Source organism: Arachis duranensis, chromosome 8 (assembly GCF_000817695.3).
Source record: "Arachis duranensis cultivar V14167 chromosome 8, aradu.V14167.gnm2.J7QH, whole genome shotgun sequence".
Taxonomy (NCBI): Eukaryota; Viridiplantae; Streptophyta; class Magnoliopsida; order Fabales; family Fabaceae; genus Arachis; species Arachis duranensis.
Window position 1 is genome coordinate 47,879,383 of NC_029779.3, and position 17,198 is coordinate 47,896,580.

Below are 17,198 nucleotides of genomic sequence, written 5' to 3' on the forward strand. Positions count from 1 at the left end.
GTTTTTAAAAAAATATGTTATGAATAAGTTTATGCATGGATGTTTGGTTAATCTATTTATGTATATTTCTTAGTTTTGATCTTTAATACCTTTAAATTACTCTATGATTTATTCTGGGATAATACTTTTGTTAATGGTATGAGTTGACGTTATTTCTCATGTTTATGTTTATGTGTATGAGATTATTGAGGTTGTAATTATTATAGTTAGAATTTGTTTCTCTTGTATGCCAACGCTTTTCATTTTTTTAGCTATCAATATTATAATATGCAGATTTTAATTTATTAAAATGTACTATATACTTAACTCTAAAATAGTATAGGTATAGTATTTGATTAGTGGGTGTCTAGATAGATACGGTTACATATGTTTATTATTTAGTTGCTGAGATTCAAATTTTTTATGTATATATTAGGTTATAAATTCGAGGGTAAAAAATATAAATAAGCCAAGGAGAGCTGGAAATTACCCAAATCAGCCAAATAAAAAATCAACACCTGAATCCACCAGGACCAATTATTATATAATTCGAATCAACTAGATTCGAATTATACTTTCATGTCATTCGAATTGAATTAATTCGAATTACTAGGAATGGAATGACTTAAGGAAGTTCGAAACAATTCGTTTCGAATTACAAATGAGAAATTCGAATTTACTTAATTCGAATTAGTAGGAGAAGCGGATCTTAGTGAGGTTCGAATCTACTTGATTCGAATTAGGTGAAAATCGATTTGAATAGTAATTCGAATCAAGTTGATTCGAATTACAAGGAGTTCGGCTATAAAAGGAGTTCGAGCCAAGTTCATTCGAATCACTTTCTCATTCTTCGACCCCACCAAATTCCAGAGAAAAAGACCAAGGTTCAGTACGAGTAAGACCAGAGCGGGTTTTTTTGTCGATGGAGGACGATCCGGGAAGGCTTTATCGTTTGGATGGAGTAGCTCATATCGCCGGTGTGATCAACGACGAGGTTAGTGGTTTATGAAAGCGGTTTATGATAACGGTATTTGTTAATGGTTTTTTATAATGGTTTATGTTACTGTAAGTGGTTTAGGATAGTGGTTTAGGATAGTGGTGTAGGCTAGTGGTTTTTGTTAATGGTTTTGTATAATGGTTTATGTTACTTTAAGTGGTTTAGGATAGTGGTTTAGGATAGTGGTGTAGGCTAGTGGTTTTTGTTAATGGTTTTTTATAATGGTTTATGTTACTGTAAGTGGTTTAGGATAGTGGTTTAGGATAGTGGTGTAGGCTAGTGATTTTTGTTAATGGTTTTTTATAGCGGTTTATTTAAGTGTTAGAGGTGTAAGGAAGTGGTTTAGGCCAGTAGTTTTCTTTAGTGGTATTTGAAATTGTTTTTTGTAAGCGGTTTGTGTTAATGGTTTTGGATGGTGGTTCTAGCGATGGTTAGCGGTTTGGGTCGGGGTTTTTTGTAAGCGGTTTGTGTTAGCGATTTTGGATGGTGGTTTTTGTTGATGGTTTTTTTTAGCGGTTTATATTAGTGTAAGCGGTTTAAGCAAGCGGTTTATGCCAGTGAGCGGTTTGTGTATAAAATGTTGGTCGTTTGTTTCATATATCTTTTACTCATCACGATTTATTTTCTGGTTCCATATGAAATATGTTGTACATGTTAGTGGTTTGTGCATCGGTTCTAATTATGTGGTTTATGTACTGGCCAGCCTCGTCGTTGCATATCCAGCATTAGGCGGCAGCAGGGGATGCGTCTTGATGAGAGATACGTTCCGTACTTGCAGATGGCCGGATTGTACCATCTTGCGAGACTGAACGACAGATGGTTCCGACTAGATGAGCCCCTAGTCAGCGCATTCGTCGAGAGGTGGCGGCCTGAGACGCACACCTTCCACATGCCGTTTGGAGAGTGCACCATCACGCTTCAGGACGTCGCATACCAGCTGGGGTTGCCAGTCGACGGAGATTACGTTAGTGGTTGCCTGACAGACTTCCACATTTACATTGAGGGTGGTCGACCTGCTTGGCAGTGGTTCCATGAGTTGCTCGGTGTTTTACCTCCCGAGAACCAGGTGCAGAAATTCGCAGTCAACTGCACCTGGTTTCAGGAGACATTTGCGGAGTGTCCAGACGGGGCTGATGAGGAGACGGTTAGGCGCTTTGCCCGGGCCTATATCATGATGTTATTGGGCACGCAGCTGTTTGCCGACAAGTCCGGCAATCGTATACACATCAGATGGCTACCTTATGTTGCTCAGCTTGAGGAGATGGGTCGCTACAGTTGGGGGTCGGCGGCACTAGCGTGGTTGTACAGGTGCATGTGCCGAGTCGCCAACAGACATGTGGTGAAGTTAGCTGGCCCTTTACAGTTACTACAGTCTTGGATCTTCTGGAGGTTTCCCACTCTTAGACCATCTGGGTATGAGGAGATTAGCTGGCCCCTTGCCTCGAGGTACCGTTATTATTTTGTATTGTATATTTTTTTGGTATTTTTTTTCGATTATGCAACCAATTTATATGTTTCTCGTACGCAGATGGTCTGGTTACAATCTTGGGATTAGCAACAAGGGACCTCGGGTACAGATGGCTCGCATGAAGATCGACTTGTTACAGCCTCGGCAGGTAAGTACGCAGAACAGAAACATTGGGTATGAATAACAACTTTCATTACACATAGGAAACAACTTAGTTCCAGACAAGTGCTAATACACATTAAAAAAAAAACAACTACAAGACAAGTGCTAATACAAAAAAAAAACAGTTAGACGACAAGAGCCAATACATTAACAAATAAAAAGAGACAAACCAAATCTCCTACTGATTTCCAGCAGTCCCGCTGGGGCCTGCGGCTTGTGGACAACTACGCCTGGTGTGACCTGGCTGCCTGCAGAGGCCACATCTCTTTGGCCGGTTCGGATCTACTTCATCCATGTTGGTGCGAATTCTTGTGGATCTAGGACGACCCTCCCTCGCACGCCTCATACTCGGATCCGGTATAACGGTAGGCCCGGCATAAGGTGGCCAGAAACCCTCCGGAATGGGAGGTGTAAATCCCATCTGATAGACACCGAAAACGGAACTAAGGCGGTAGACCTCGTGGACGTAAGGCTGCCATGTAAGTCGTGAATACACACAGCATGCCAGTGCGTGCGGACAGGGAAAATGAAGTGCTTGGAAGTATCCACAATCACAAGTCTTAGACCCTAATGAGACCCTGTACGTACCAAGAGAGAATGACCCTGTCGGAGTCGTCTCAGCAACGGTGTACTCCGAGTTATCCCTGTCGTAAACAGTAACCGTGAAGCACCTGGCTGTCTTTAGGTTGGCCTCGATACACTTTACTAGGTATTGACTGAATTGTTGTCCAGTACCCATCTGAGCCTCTGCCTCCCTACCCTTACGGACGAATAGCTCTGCTAGCCTTCCGTATGTGGCCTTCACCAGCGAGCAAACAGGGAGGTTTCTTACCCCCTTCAGGATTGAGTTGACACATTCCGAAATATTTGTCGTCATGTGCCCGAATCTCCGACCCTCATCACAGTACTGTGTCCACAACGAGTACTCGATTCTGTTCGCCCAGTCACACATTGCGGGATTCTCAGAGCGGAGAATGTCAAACCAGTAGTCGAACTCCACTTCGGTCTTCGCATATGCGGCGTTAACAAGAAGCCTCCGGGCATCTTTTCCCTTGAACGTCAACGCAAAATTCGCTGCAACGTGTCGAATGCAGAACGCCCGGTACGCAGCCGGGGGTAGCCATCCCCCATCTGGAGTCTCGAGTGCTGCCTTGATGCCATTATGCCTATCTGAAATAACTAACAGACCCGGCTGAGGTGTCACGTGCTCACGAAGGTGGGAAAGAAAGAAAGACCATGACTCAGCATTCTCACCCTCAACTAGTGCAAATGCCACGGGGAGGATGTTCGAGTTTCCGTCCTGTGCAATGGCGACTAGCAGTGTTCCCCCATACTTCCCATACAGATGGGTGCCATCAATACTAACCAAAGGCTTGCAATGACGGAATGCCTGGATACAAGGTGGGAAAGTCCAAAACAGCCTATGAAAATAAATCTGAGACTCGTCAACCTGTCCCCCAACTCGAACAGGGCAAGTCCTGAGGACGGCTACAGTGCCAGGCATCGTCAGCTGAACTCCTAAAACCCACCTAGGAAGCTCATTGTACGACTCCTCCCAGTCCCCATATATGACGGCAACGGCCTTTTGCTTCGCCATCCATACCCTCCTGTATGTTGGCCTGAACCCAAAGTGTGCGGCCGTGGCATTTTGAAGCACCTTGATGTTCACAGCTGCATCAGCCCTAACCATCGGCATAATGAAGGTGGATATCACATGGTAGTCCAGACTCCTGTGGTCACTGGAGATGGAGCTGGCCAGACATGTATGCGGTCCGTTGTATTGCTTCACTTCCCAGATACCCTTCCGCTGTCGGATACTCAACCGAATCAGCCATGTGCACCCATTCCCAAACTCAGAACACTTTCCCACATACCTGCGGTAGTCAGACTCAACGACCTTGTACTGGACCCCTCGACGGATACTGTACGTCTTCACACTCAACAGCGCCTCATCTTTATCTGGAAATTGTTGGCCAACCTGGAATTCGTTCATACCGGCAGACCCCTCGGTTTCTCTAGCGCCAAATCCTGAGGGCTGCAGAGCATTTTCGTCCTGCCGCATGGCATCCAGGTCCAACGAGGAAAAATGGGGTGGATACTGCTGTGTGCCAGAGCTAGATCCACCGGTAGCCCTCCTTGGAACAGTAGTTCCAACATCATCGCCGCTTTCATCAGCGATCATATCCGGCTCTACGTCATCGTCATCTGGATCATCAAACAAACCATCACCAACACCAGCCGGTGTGGGACAATGTACCTCGCTGGGAATATGTTCCCCATACCGAACCTCCTCTCCAACATTGCCGCTCAGATCAACGGCAAACGAAGGGGACGCAACAGGCTGCATCGATGGCTCATACACAGGAGCAGAGGATGAAGCAACAGCAGGTCTCGAGCTCGAGCCGGCAACCGCGGCTATAGTATTAGCATTCCGGTTCGAACCACCCGAGCTAGATACCACATCAACCAACTTTGCCAACAGCTCTGGTGTCCTTACCTCGGAAAACTGCCTACGAGAAAGAAACATAACCTGCAAGTCCTCGTCACTACCGATTGTGAAACAATCAAACTTCACCGTGTCATGGAGCACCGCTGTTGGAATGCGGTAGAAAAACTTCTTGACCCTCTTAACTCCTTCAAGACCAAGCTTCTCCAGCACAGAGCTAACAAGAGCATCGTAGGTGGTTGTTGGCGTCACGATAATACATAGGGGATTCTTATCAGTGAACTTCACGCCGGACCGAGTTTTTCTCTTAATCGACCCTCTGTAATGTACCAGAACTAGGAAACTCTCCTCACTAGCCATCTCCCCTCTTTGTTGAGAGCATCATGAGTTCACAGCATATATATATAGCTGTGGCTCGCACTATATATATGTAATTCGAAACAATTTGTTTCGAATTAGGTTGTATCTCAAACTAACCTAGTAATTCGAATTAACTAAATTCGAATTTGCTAAGTTTAATTCGACACAACTTGTTTCGAATTACCTTGTTTTGTGTCCTTACTAGTAATTCGAATTAACTCATTTCGAATTACCTTTTTGTAATTCGAATTAATTCAATTCGAACTTCGTTGTTTCATTGCATTCCTAGTAATTCGAATTAATTTAATTCGAATTACATGCTAGCATAATTCGAATCTAATTAATTCGAATTATATAATAATTGGTTCTGGTGGATTCAGGTGTGGATTTTTGATTTGGCTGATTTGGGTAATTTCCAGCTCTCCTTGGCTTATTTGGGTGTTTTACCCTAAATTCGATTCGAAACGGAGAAAAAAAAAACACAAAATAAATTCTACATCTCAGTCATATCTTTTTCGATATTACCATTAAAGATAAATGTATTTAATGTATATTTAATAAATTGATACACACAAAAATTAGATTGAGATACAGGTTATTTTAATAAATTATTTTATTTTTATATTCTCATTTTTGTCTTTTTTTTATTGTTTTATATATAATATGTCAATAAATAATTCAGATGTCATTTTCTTAATGATAAACGGCAGCACTGCTACATGCATGAATCGAAATTATATTACATAATTTTTTCTTTATTATTATTATTATGACGATGCCACAACCAACATAAACAAATTTTGATGGTTTATACTTGAAGGCTGGGTTTTGATAAAAGTGATATTATTGTATATTAGAATTAGGAAAGTTTAAATTTTAAATTTATAAAATTCCTTTTAAAAATATATTCTTAACTAATTAAAAAATATCTTTATAATATCCTTGTTAACAAAACTAATTTAAAAATTAAATAATTTGAAAAATAGATGAAGGTGTTGGTCCAAGTTTTTTTTACCAATGTGTTATTTTTCTAAAAATTTATTATCAAAAATATTATTTTTTGAAATTAATTATTCAGATGTCATTTTTTATATTACCATAAATAATCATAATTAAAATAGTAAATTAATTGTTATTGTGATAAAAAAGTAACATGAATAATTCATTAAAAAAAGACAATATTTCTATAATAAATTTTAGAAAAGGTGGCGTATATATTGATATAAAAAAAATCTATTAGTCTACTTCTAATAACCATATATGATTCCCTTCTAAAAAGAAAGCATACTTTGTTGGCATCTAACCAAAAATGAAATCATAATAATTAAGAAAAATTGTTAGCTAAAGTATATGATTGAGTTGAAAACCCTATAATGATTGCATTTGAAATGAAAAGTAGCTAGAAAGAGATAAGATGTATCATAGGATCCATAAAATGGTGGTCATTTTCAAATTATCTATCTGCATTCTCAAAAGCTAATTGGCAAATTAGATTGATGACATTTGGAAACAATAATAACAGTGCCACATGGGCCTTTTTTGTTTGTCAGTATCATACCCTTCAATGCATCACCAATAAGAATTAACCACATCCACCAAAGCCCATATGAAAAAAGCTTCAACAACACTATTATCTCGTGCAATGCAATGCAATTTTTTTTAGAAATACTCTTTTAAATATATTTTTGGCTGTCAATATTTACATCTATGAAATACTAAAACACAAAATCGTATTTGACAAATAAGATATAAATAAAAATATTATATTTAAAAATATTAAATTAGTATATTTTATATTTATTTCAATAAAAAATATATAAAAATATTATAAAAAATATAATTTATTTTTTATTATTTTTATTAATTTTTATAATTATATTTTTTATTGTTTAATATTTTGTCTTATTTTATTCTCGGAATTAAACGGGATCTTTGTTTTTTATGTTTTGGAAAAAGTTTAATGAGAGTGAGGTTTGGACAGGGGAGAGTTTGAGGGAGATAGAGAGATAGAGGAGAGGATTTAGAGATAATCATCATGATTATGATGGTATGGATGAATCTTAAAGGATATAATTGGAAGAAAAAATGTTGACTAATTTTCAATTGTTAAAAATTTAATGAAAAGAAAACAACTGAAATGTATTTAAAATATTAAGAATTATATAAACTGAAATAAATTTAAATGTTACAAAAAAAACTATTTTTTTAAAAATTATCATAGACACAAAATATATTTGATATTTGATCATTTATTTTAATATCTAACTTGGTATTTGAAGATAATTATCAAAGAGGAAATTAATTTATGGTTAGAAAAGATGTGTATGCACAAAAGTTTAAAAGTTAGGGGCCTGCTACACATACAAGTAAAAAGGCCGTACAAGTTTTACAAGTTATCAGTCCAAACTTCATTAACACGCGCATTAACTCATTTTGAATGGAGCGTAACTACACGCGCCCCACTCAAACGGTTCCTCTTCGTCTTCTTCTTCTTCTTCTCTTCTTCTTCTTCGTCTTCGTCTTCTTCTTTTTCTTCTTTCTCTTCCTCTTCCTCTTCCTCTTCTTCTTCTTCGTTTTTTTTCGATTTTCATGATTTCTGAAATTCTTCTTATTTTTCTTGCTGCACGTTCTTCTTTCTCTTACTCTTCTTCTTCTCCTTTTCTTTCGTTTCTGCATGTTCTTCTTCCTCGTTTTCCTTTTCTTCTTCTTCTTCTTCATTTACGTCTTTTCTCTCTGTTTTCTCTTTTTTTTTCGATTTTTCATGGTAAAATCGTCTTTGAAGAAGAAGAAGCAGCAGAAGATGAGGAGGAGAAAGAGAAAGAGTTCTGAATTATGCATAAGATGTACTTCAACGAATTTTGGGTGTATTTTCTTAAATCCTTTGGGTGTATTTTCTGTAACCCTTTGGGTGTATTTGAATGATATCTGACTGATATCTATGGGTGTATCTGACTCATATCTATGGGTGTATCTTACTGATATCTATGGGTGTATTTTTCATTTCAGAAAAAATGGCAAGCATTACAGAAATACACCAAACCGATTACATAAAATACACCCAAGAGATTACAGAAATACACCCAAACGATTACATAAAATACACCCAAGAGATTACAGAAATACACCCAAACGGTTACAAGAATTCACTCAAACGATTATAGAAATACACCCAAAAGATTACAGAAAATACACCCAAAGGATTTAAAGAAATACACCCAAAATCATGCATAATTCAGAACTCTTTCTCTTTCTCCTCCTCATCTTCTGCTACTACTTCTTCTTCAAAAACGATTTCAGAGCTTGATGTCAAAAAACAATAGAAATCGAGAATAACGAAGAAAGAAAACAGAGAGAAAAGCACGTAAATGAAGAAGGAGAAAGAGAAGGCAAGAAACAAAAGAAAAGAAGAAGAAGAAGAGGAAGAGGAAGAAGAACGTGCAACAAGAAGAAGAAGAAGGTGCAATGAAAACGTGCCGTAACAGTATGTGGAGGAACTAACGTCAACGACGAAGAACAAACCAGTGAGAAAGGAGGAGAAAAGAACGATCGAAAAAGAAGGAAAAGAAGAAGGGATGTAGCGCGTCGTACGTGAAGCAGCGCGTAATTTGATTTTATTGTTTAATAAACTTGTAAAACATACAAACCCTAATGGCTTGTATGCAGAGTTTTTCCCTAAAAGTTAATGTCAATTCAAACGTAAAGATGAAAAATTAATTAATGTTAATTCAAATGTAAGGTTAAACAAAAAAAGCGTGTTAGTCAGTTAATATTTTTCGGTTTAAAATACACATTATTTTGTTGACATTATCACATATAATTATCAAAACTAATTATTCATACACAATATTTCTCTAAAACCTTAAAGGGGCACTTTGGTCATTTTGAATTTCCATGCAACGACACCTTCCCTTGACTTCTCGTCTTCAAGGCTTGTTGGTAGGTGTGGCTGTCACAGCCTATCTATATAAGATTCAATTCAATTATTTTGGTATAATTATATTATCATGATTATCATATTTTAAAAATATTAAATAATATTTTTTATCTAAAATAAATATAACAGAAGAGAATGCTTATATCAACTAGTTAATTATGTAAATGTAATATCAACAATTCAAATTTTAACATTTTAAAACAATTAATAATAAATAAGATTGATAACTACAATTAATAATATTATTTTTATTAATATATATACATATTTTTGTTGTTAATGTATATTAAAAACTAATAAAAAATAGAGAAAAAAATTTTAACGATTTCTGACAATTATTCTAAAAAAATGAGGTTTGTAACAAAAAATATGTCAATTTTGATTAGTACTCAATGGACAAATTAATTAATTAATGTATCATATAAGTATATTTCGTTAATTTAAAAAAAAATCATTGACAGATGAATTAACCAATTTTACGTAATTAAAAATTAAGAATTAAAAAAGTATATATATAATGGATCCAATTTTATTTCATCCTCGTTTTGAAATTCACGTTTCTGTGTCATCGCAAGTTACAATATTCTTGTTACAATGTCCAAATCACACACTATTGATGTAGAGTTTTCATTCTATTTCTTAGGGTTAATGCTAAATGCGCATTTTATGTGATTATTAGGAACACTCTTTTAATTATTTATAGCGATGTATAATTATCTTTAAAAAACCTAAAGATATATTTTTTTAATATGATGTATATTTAGCATCAACAAATTTTTTAGTGATTATTTGGTAATTAATAAACAAGCAAACGTTCTAATTGTATATTTTAGTATTTTAATAGCAAAAAATGTTTGAGAGATAGATAATAAAAAATTAATCTAAAACAATAAAAAATTATCTTATTTTATAGTTTTTAATTACTGTAGGTTTATTTTATTTTATGTTCTTTAATTATCACTTAAATAATTAAATAATATTAAATGTAATAAATATGTAATTATAAATATTAAATTAAATAAGATAATTTATATTATTATCTCCCTAATATATATTACTACTGTTTAATAATAATTTTTTATTTTTACTTTTTAAATTATTGTATAAAATAACATGCATATATAAGCAAAAAATTAGTGAGTAGCAAACTAATAAATATAGCAAAAATAAAAAACTTAAATAATTAATAAGTGGGCAACTAGCTAGGCATTGAAATTAACTCCTAATTCACACATAATATATACATAGATACTATTATGTATGAATACTGACACAGATATGAGATACGACACGCCGATACAGAACATGCTGACACACGAATTTTAAAATCTTATATATAAAATATAAAGTATTTTAATTTTTAGATAAATTGTAATGATATTTTGATATTTTATTGATATTAAAATATAAATTAATTTTTTTTATTATTTTTAATATTTTATTTTAATTATATTAAATATTTAAAATATTTTTTAATAAATAATAATATATATTATATCTAAATTTATTTCAAGAATATATGTTAAAAATAAAACTAGATATGTTGACACATGCTGGTATTTAGATGTATTCAAACATATTCAAAAAAAATTATTTTTTATTAAAATACAATTGGATAAAATAGACACACATATTAAACGAATATTGATAAGTATCGTGTTTGAAATGTGTCTGATATACAGACACAATAATTCAATGAAATATCCATATTTCATAGCATAGATATGAGAAAAAAAAACTTCACTTTCACCTTCTAAAATTAAGTTCTGTTTCAACTTTTATATTGATGATAATTCTACATAACGATTTAAAAGCATATTTTTGTCCAAAAACTTTGTTCATGTTCTATGTGTATATATATATAGAAGAAAGTGTCATGTTACTTCGTTTTCAAACTGAATTATTTTATTGGCTTGTACAAATTTGCCATTCACGAGTAATATTTTTATTTTGTATTATTTTATAGATAAGCAATAAGTTCGATAGTCCCATGTTCACTATAAAAGTCGTTATTTTTTGCAAACAAATTATATATCTTAGCCATGATTATGGTCATGGATAAATTTGATAGTAATATGATTTGTTTTGACGCAAGAATTCTCACCAAACCATAAATTAGTTGCGCATTAATAATTACAATTTACACCTTGCACAGTATCATTAAAAATAGAATTGATTCAAGTAATACCGAATTTGATAGTCTCAAAAAGTTTAGACTATTAAAAATATATTTTTTAATTTTTTTTAATAATAGTTAAATAGTCTTTATTTAATTTTAATTACAAATCAGTTATTTATATATTATTTAATTATAAAATATATTTTTATTTTTTAAATTATTATTTTATCATTTATCTATAATGTTTATTGAGAATCAAAAACTAAAACAATAACAAATTAAATATTCCATTATGTAATAAATATTTTGTAATCTTAATCGATCATAATTTTATCATTAATCCAGTTACATACGTATTAGTTGAAAAAATCGTGTTTGTTAGAAATTCAATCTATTGGATGCACAAACCAATCGATTGAATTTTATAAGGCATGTGGGGTTTTTCTTATTATCCAATTGATTAAAATCATCAAAGCAATATAGATTTAGTTAATTCAATCGATTGGTTCTGTCCCTAAGTAAATTCATTTCCAAAATCTTATTTGGATTCATATTATTCATCTATCATATCTTGGTCACATACTAACTCTTCTTGTTGGTTAATATCATCGTTCTCATGATATTGCTCATCCATCTTAGTGTCCGTAAATATACTTGACATTTTACAAATTTACCAATGAAAATTTTTTTTAATACACTACGTCCTATAACACTAAAATTATCTTTACTTATCATTTGAAAAAATATCATTTTCCAAAACCCCATCTTTCAACTCTAATTTTTCAAGTACGATTTTTTTTTTTATTTAGGGAGAGTTAGCCGCATTCTATATTTTTTTATAAAATTCGCCTGATCCCAAACTCTATAATTTTTATAGAGTTTGCCAAACTCCAGCGAATTTCACTCGAATTTTTTTCAAAACCAACGAAACTCAAATTTTGAAACCATTATCATTGTCTACAAGAGTACATATGAGTACACAAAAATACACAAATAACAAACATGACTTTTTCAACATTAATGGCAATCATTATTATCGTCTCCAAAAATACACAGATACACGGGAATAAGCCATATTTTTATTTAACAAGAATTTTTTTTCATTATAAATTAAAAAAAAACTATTATTTCTCCAATATTATTGTGTACTCCTATGTACCCTTGAGACAATGATAATGATTGTAATTGTTTATTGTGAAGTTTAAGAATTTGAGTTAGCTATTTTTTTATAATTTGAAGTGAAGTTCGTCGGGATTAGACAAACTCTATAAAAATTATAATGTGACGAACTTACTTTGTGTAAAAAAACTCGTATTTGGAGAATTAAAGTTAAAAAATAGAATTTTTAAAAATAATAATTTACTAAAGGATAACAAAACCAATCAATTGAATTAACGAAACTCATATTGCACATCAATTGATCTCAGATTTAATATGTTTAATATTGTACCATATATTAGTCACTAGCTAAGATTATTGAGCTAGCAAAAAGAGCCAATTTATATGAACTATATATTATATTATATTTGATGAAATAAATTTTTGTGACTAATTTAATAAGACTATTTTCAATTGAGGATTTTTTGTTTTTCTTTTATTTGTCTCAATCTGAAGAAGAAATTGATGATATATATATAATAAGTAACCTAACTTTTAATTAAATTTATAATCAAAGAGGTGCATGCATGCACAATTCGATGCTCTTTAAGTTGAATACAGAATTAATTTTATATATGAACTAAAAATTTAAAAAAATACATAAGAGAATAGAAAGAAAAAATGACATTTCGACTAAAATTTATGTCTTTATTATATTAATTTATCTGTATAAGTATTTATTTTTGAAAATTCATGATAAATATTTCAATTACTTAGTTTATCGCAGCGTTCTTTAATAATCAAAACTAATGCTTTTATAGAGTGTAACTCGATAATTTTTTCAAGACAAAAAGATTTACTATTATTTATTCAATTTTCTCAGAAACCAATTAGGAAGTAACCAACTAATTGAAAATAATGAGATCTGTTATATATATTCTCCGTTATCTTAATTTTTTAAATTTTAAAACTAAAAATATAAAAAATTAACTTAAATTGACTTATATTATAGTTAGCACTTAGACTATTCCTTACTCTAAAGTCCACTTTCATGCAAATGAAGTATCCAAAATTTAAGAACAAGTCCAAACCTAACAAAATATTCTAAAACTTTGCTAAAATTACTGTAGAGTTACTAAATTCACGCCGTAACAACTCAAAAACTTACATTCGTAGTCTCTCTTAACAAGCCATAGAGGGTCAGGCAGCTTGTACTACTTACACTTAAAGCAGCACGATAATATTTACAAAATAAACTAAAAATATATAGAATAGTATTTGTTAATTAATATAAAAAATTATTAAGAGTTTTTTGAAAAATAAATACGACACTGTGATGCAAGCGAAGGGGTGCGCATTGTACCAAACTACGTGCCAATGTGAATGTGAATGAAAATATGAGAATACTATCTTTAATATTATTAATGCATGCTACTTGCTGGTCCTTTACGTAGAAAATAAGAAATCAATAGCTTTTAGCTCCTCTACTTGCATTGCAACATATAGGTTTAAAAAAAAATTGGTGTATATAGCTTTTATCAATGGAATGAAGACTAGAAATGAATGTATATTATTTAATGAATGAAAGGGTTAATAAGGGTTAAAAATATTAAATTTCACTATTTCGGAGTGAGTTTAATTTAGAGTAAATAGTTAAATTTATTCTTAAAAAATTATTATTTTCTAAATTCATCTTTGATTTTTATTTTAATTAAATTCATCTTTTAAAAATTTTAAGTTAGCTCCATTAATTTTTTTTATCACTTCTATTGTTAATAATATTAAAATTTACTTATGTGACACGTTTATTATTACTACATTAACTCCAGAATATACTTGACGGTCTTAATCAATTGAAATACCTCAATTTAGATGGAGTTAATTTAAGCTAATTGTATAAATTATCATTTTAACAGTTAATTAGGACAATCAAGTATATACTGTCGTATTGCTTAACGCATCTGTTTTGTCGATTTTTAGCAAATTTATAGTGATTTGATTCTAATGATTTGGGAGCGAAACCTGCTTCTCTTTCTGCAAGTACCAGTTTTTCTATAAATGCATCAAAGACCCTCAAATTAAACGACCATTGAAATGTAACGAATTTCAAAAGGTGTGTAAAAGAAGCTTTTGGAAGACAACATGAATGAAATCGAAAAGGTTTGCAATGAATTTAAATAAAGCGATAAAAATGTCTTCGATTAAATCAAAGGACTTTTGACATGAAGATTAAAGATACTCAAATATAAATCTGACAATAAAATTTAAAGATGCTTTAAAAATAAATTGAACAGAAAAAGTAAAATTTGCTCAAATTGTAAATTGAAAAGATAAACACATAGAAGAAACTCTACAGAAATCAAACTCGAATGCAAACTCAAAAATTCGCTGTATGCTTGAATGTATTTCTAAAGAAAAATTCTAACTATAATTTCTTAATATTTTCTAGTATTTATAACTCTTTTTTATAACCGACCATTAATGATATGATGTCCCCTCATGAGTGAAAATTTTAATAACCGTTCTCGCTCTTTTGTCCAAACATTTACCAGCTACTAAAAAATACTTAATTCGAAAACACATTCAATCTTTTTCATTTGAATAACTGTTCGATTTATGATATCAATAGAAAATTGTGCCAAACAATTTTCTACTTAATACCTTTACGTGCATTTCTTTTGATCTCTACCTCCTTTTTGAAACGTTATTAATATTTTGAATCAATTCAATTTTTGAATATAATTATTTTTACTAACAGTATCATATCATTAAATTTTGGTGTCATTGAACAATGAAAATAACAAAAAAACTAGTTTAATTTAAAAGTGAAAGAAGAGAGAATAACGTTTTATGAATTTTCCTTCCTCAATTTTACTCTCATAACAAATTCAACTTTACATTACATTAGTCAATTGATTCAAATTGAATCATATTATTTTTTGTTGAAATATTTACTAGATTTAAATGTTCAACTTGTTTTTTCTGATGAATTTCTTATATTTTACTTGAATTTGTTGGCAAATTTCAATTTTTGTAAGATGATAACAGCAATGGTCCACTACACCGCTGTATAGTAATTTCTTCGCTTATTCAGGAAAATTCTATCAATTGTAATATTATTTAAATTTTTGAACAAATTAGTACTCCAATACGCTTTTACAAATAAAAAGAAATTTATTTAAATTTTACCAACTTAAACGAGAGGTAAATGTAATTCTTTATTAAAACAGAATGTAAATTATGTTTTTATTGATGTATAATTTTAATTTCTATTATTAAGTTTAATTTCTTTAATCAATTCACTACTTACTTTCTGCAAAAGGATAAATTAAATTACTCTCTTTCATATATTATTTTATAATTATATATTTAATCAATCTACAAACAGTAATTAAAATTTGAATAAAAGTAATTAAGTTTTTAAACAAACATTAAAATATATTCTATGATTACATAAATATTTCTCAAGTTGATATTCTCATAAAAAAGAAAATAATACAATAAGTTGATTATATTATCTAAAGTTTAATTCAAACATGATATAAATGTATCATACAATAACACACAAAAGAAAATAATTTTACCTTCTAATTTTCAAATAATATTGAAGTAATTGCTTTTAAAAAATGTGTTTATTTTATTCAACTATATCTCTTGAATTATTAATGAGATCCATTTTAAACTTCAACGAATATCTTTCATCATTGCAGGTGTATTATTCATCTAAAGACAAATTATTAAAATTAAAATTAAACAGAAGATATAACTTAACTTCAAAAACTAATTTATAAGATAATAAATATTTCACACGTATAAATTATTTAAAATTTTATTTTTGCAATACAAATAATTAGTCATAAATTTATTCACAATTCTCCTTACTTAATTTAATAGACTAAAAATTAATTTATCATAAATTTAAATTTTATTTAATAATTTATTATTAATTTATTATAATTTGTCACAAGATTTGTCACAAGATTAAAATAGTTTTTGAGTAATGCTAAGGGACTAGCAATATTTGTGATTGGTAGCCATCAATAATAATTTAATAGTGTGAGATTTTATCTAATAATTCATTTTTATTGGCTGATTACATACTGACCAAAATGCAATAAAATTGCTAGTACGAGACTTTTCCATAATTTTTAATATATGAAAAATTACCGTATGATACCAACGTGATTAGTCACAACCTCCCTTTACCGCTTTATGAACACACTATAAAAACAAAAAGTTGACCATTAAAAAAATCTATGTAAGGGGTAGTATCGTAATTTTGCATATGAGCACCACAAAGTTCATTATAAAGGAGAAGATAATGTTTGTAAACCGTTATTACAAACATTACAAAATAAAAAAAATAAAATAAAATAAATAAAAAAATTCCCTTCATGGAGCTACAAACAACGGCCACCACCACTGCCACCACTTCAACCGTAACCGCCGCGGCAAAATCCACCATAAACCGCGTAGGAGGAACGCGCCACCCTGTCTACCGCGGCGTGAGGAAGCGTCGATGGGGGAAATGGGTTTCGGAGATTCGAGAACCTCGCAAGAAGTCTCGCATATGGCTCGGTTCCTTCCCGTCGCCGGAGATGGCGGCGAAAGCCTACGACGTCGCCGCTTACTTCC

At 31.5% G+C, this 17,198-nt stretch overlaps 3 protein-coding genes across 3 annotated transcripts in view; 2 read left to right on the forward strand and 1 right to left on the reverse strand.

The window, feature by feature from the left end:
- Nucleotides 1-901: 901 nt before the first annotated feature.
- LOC107463368 (protein MAIN-LIKE 1-like) lies at nucleotides 902-2,659 on the forward strand. Its single transcript, XM_016082150.1, has 4 exons — nucleotides 902-973; nucleotides 1,680-2,422; nucleotides 2,505-2,592; nucleotides 2,648-2,659. Exons 1-4 carry the CDS (start codon nucleotides 902-904, stop codon nucleotides 2,657-2,659), a joined length of 915 nt encoding a protein of 304 aa, XP_015937636.1.
- A 125-nt stretch (nucleotides 2,660-2,784) lies between these two features.
- On the reverse strand, nucleotides 2,785-5,412 carry LOC107463370 (uncharacterized). The gene has a single exon (XM_016082151.3). The coding sequence runs from the start codon at nucleotides 5,410-5,412 to the stop codon at nucleotides 2,785-2,787; it is 2,628 nt and encodes an 875-aa protein (XP_015937637.3).
- An 11,484-nt stretch (nucleotides 5,413-16,896) lies between these two features.
- Nucleotides 16,897-17,198, forward strand: part of LOC107463374 (ethylene-responsive transcription factor ERF023) — a gene marked incomplete in the record, with an annotated part of 883 nt that continues 581 nt past the window's right edge. The window contains 1 exon segment of the mRNA XM_016082156.3: nucleotides 16,897-17,198. Within this exon segment, the coding sequence (XP_015937642.1) occupies nucleotides 16,958-17,198 (241 nt within the window).

Excerpts from the sequence above, each read along its gene's own strand:
- LOC107463368 (XM_016082150.1), top strand. The coding sequence starts at position 902 with ATGGAGGACGATCCGGGAAGGCTTTATCGTTTGGATGGAGTAGCTCAT. Across the intron at positions 974-1,679 it reads CCGGTGTGATCAACGACGAG|CCTCGTCGTTGCATATCCAG; the intron begins GTTAGTGGTTTA and ends TGTACTGGCCAG. Across the intron at positions 2,423-2,504 it reads AGCTGGCCCCTTGCCTCGAG|ATGGTCTGGTTACAATCTTG; the intron begins GTACCGTTATTA and ends TCTCGTACGCAG.
- LOC107463370 (XM_016082151.3), bottom strand. The coding sequence starts at position 5,412 with ATGGCTAGTGAGGAGAGTTTCCTAGTTCTGGTACATTACAGAGGGTCG.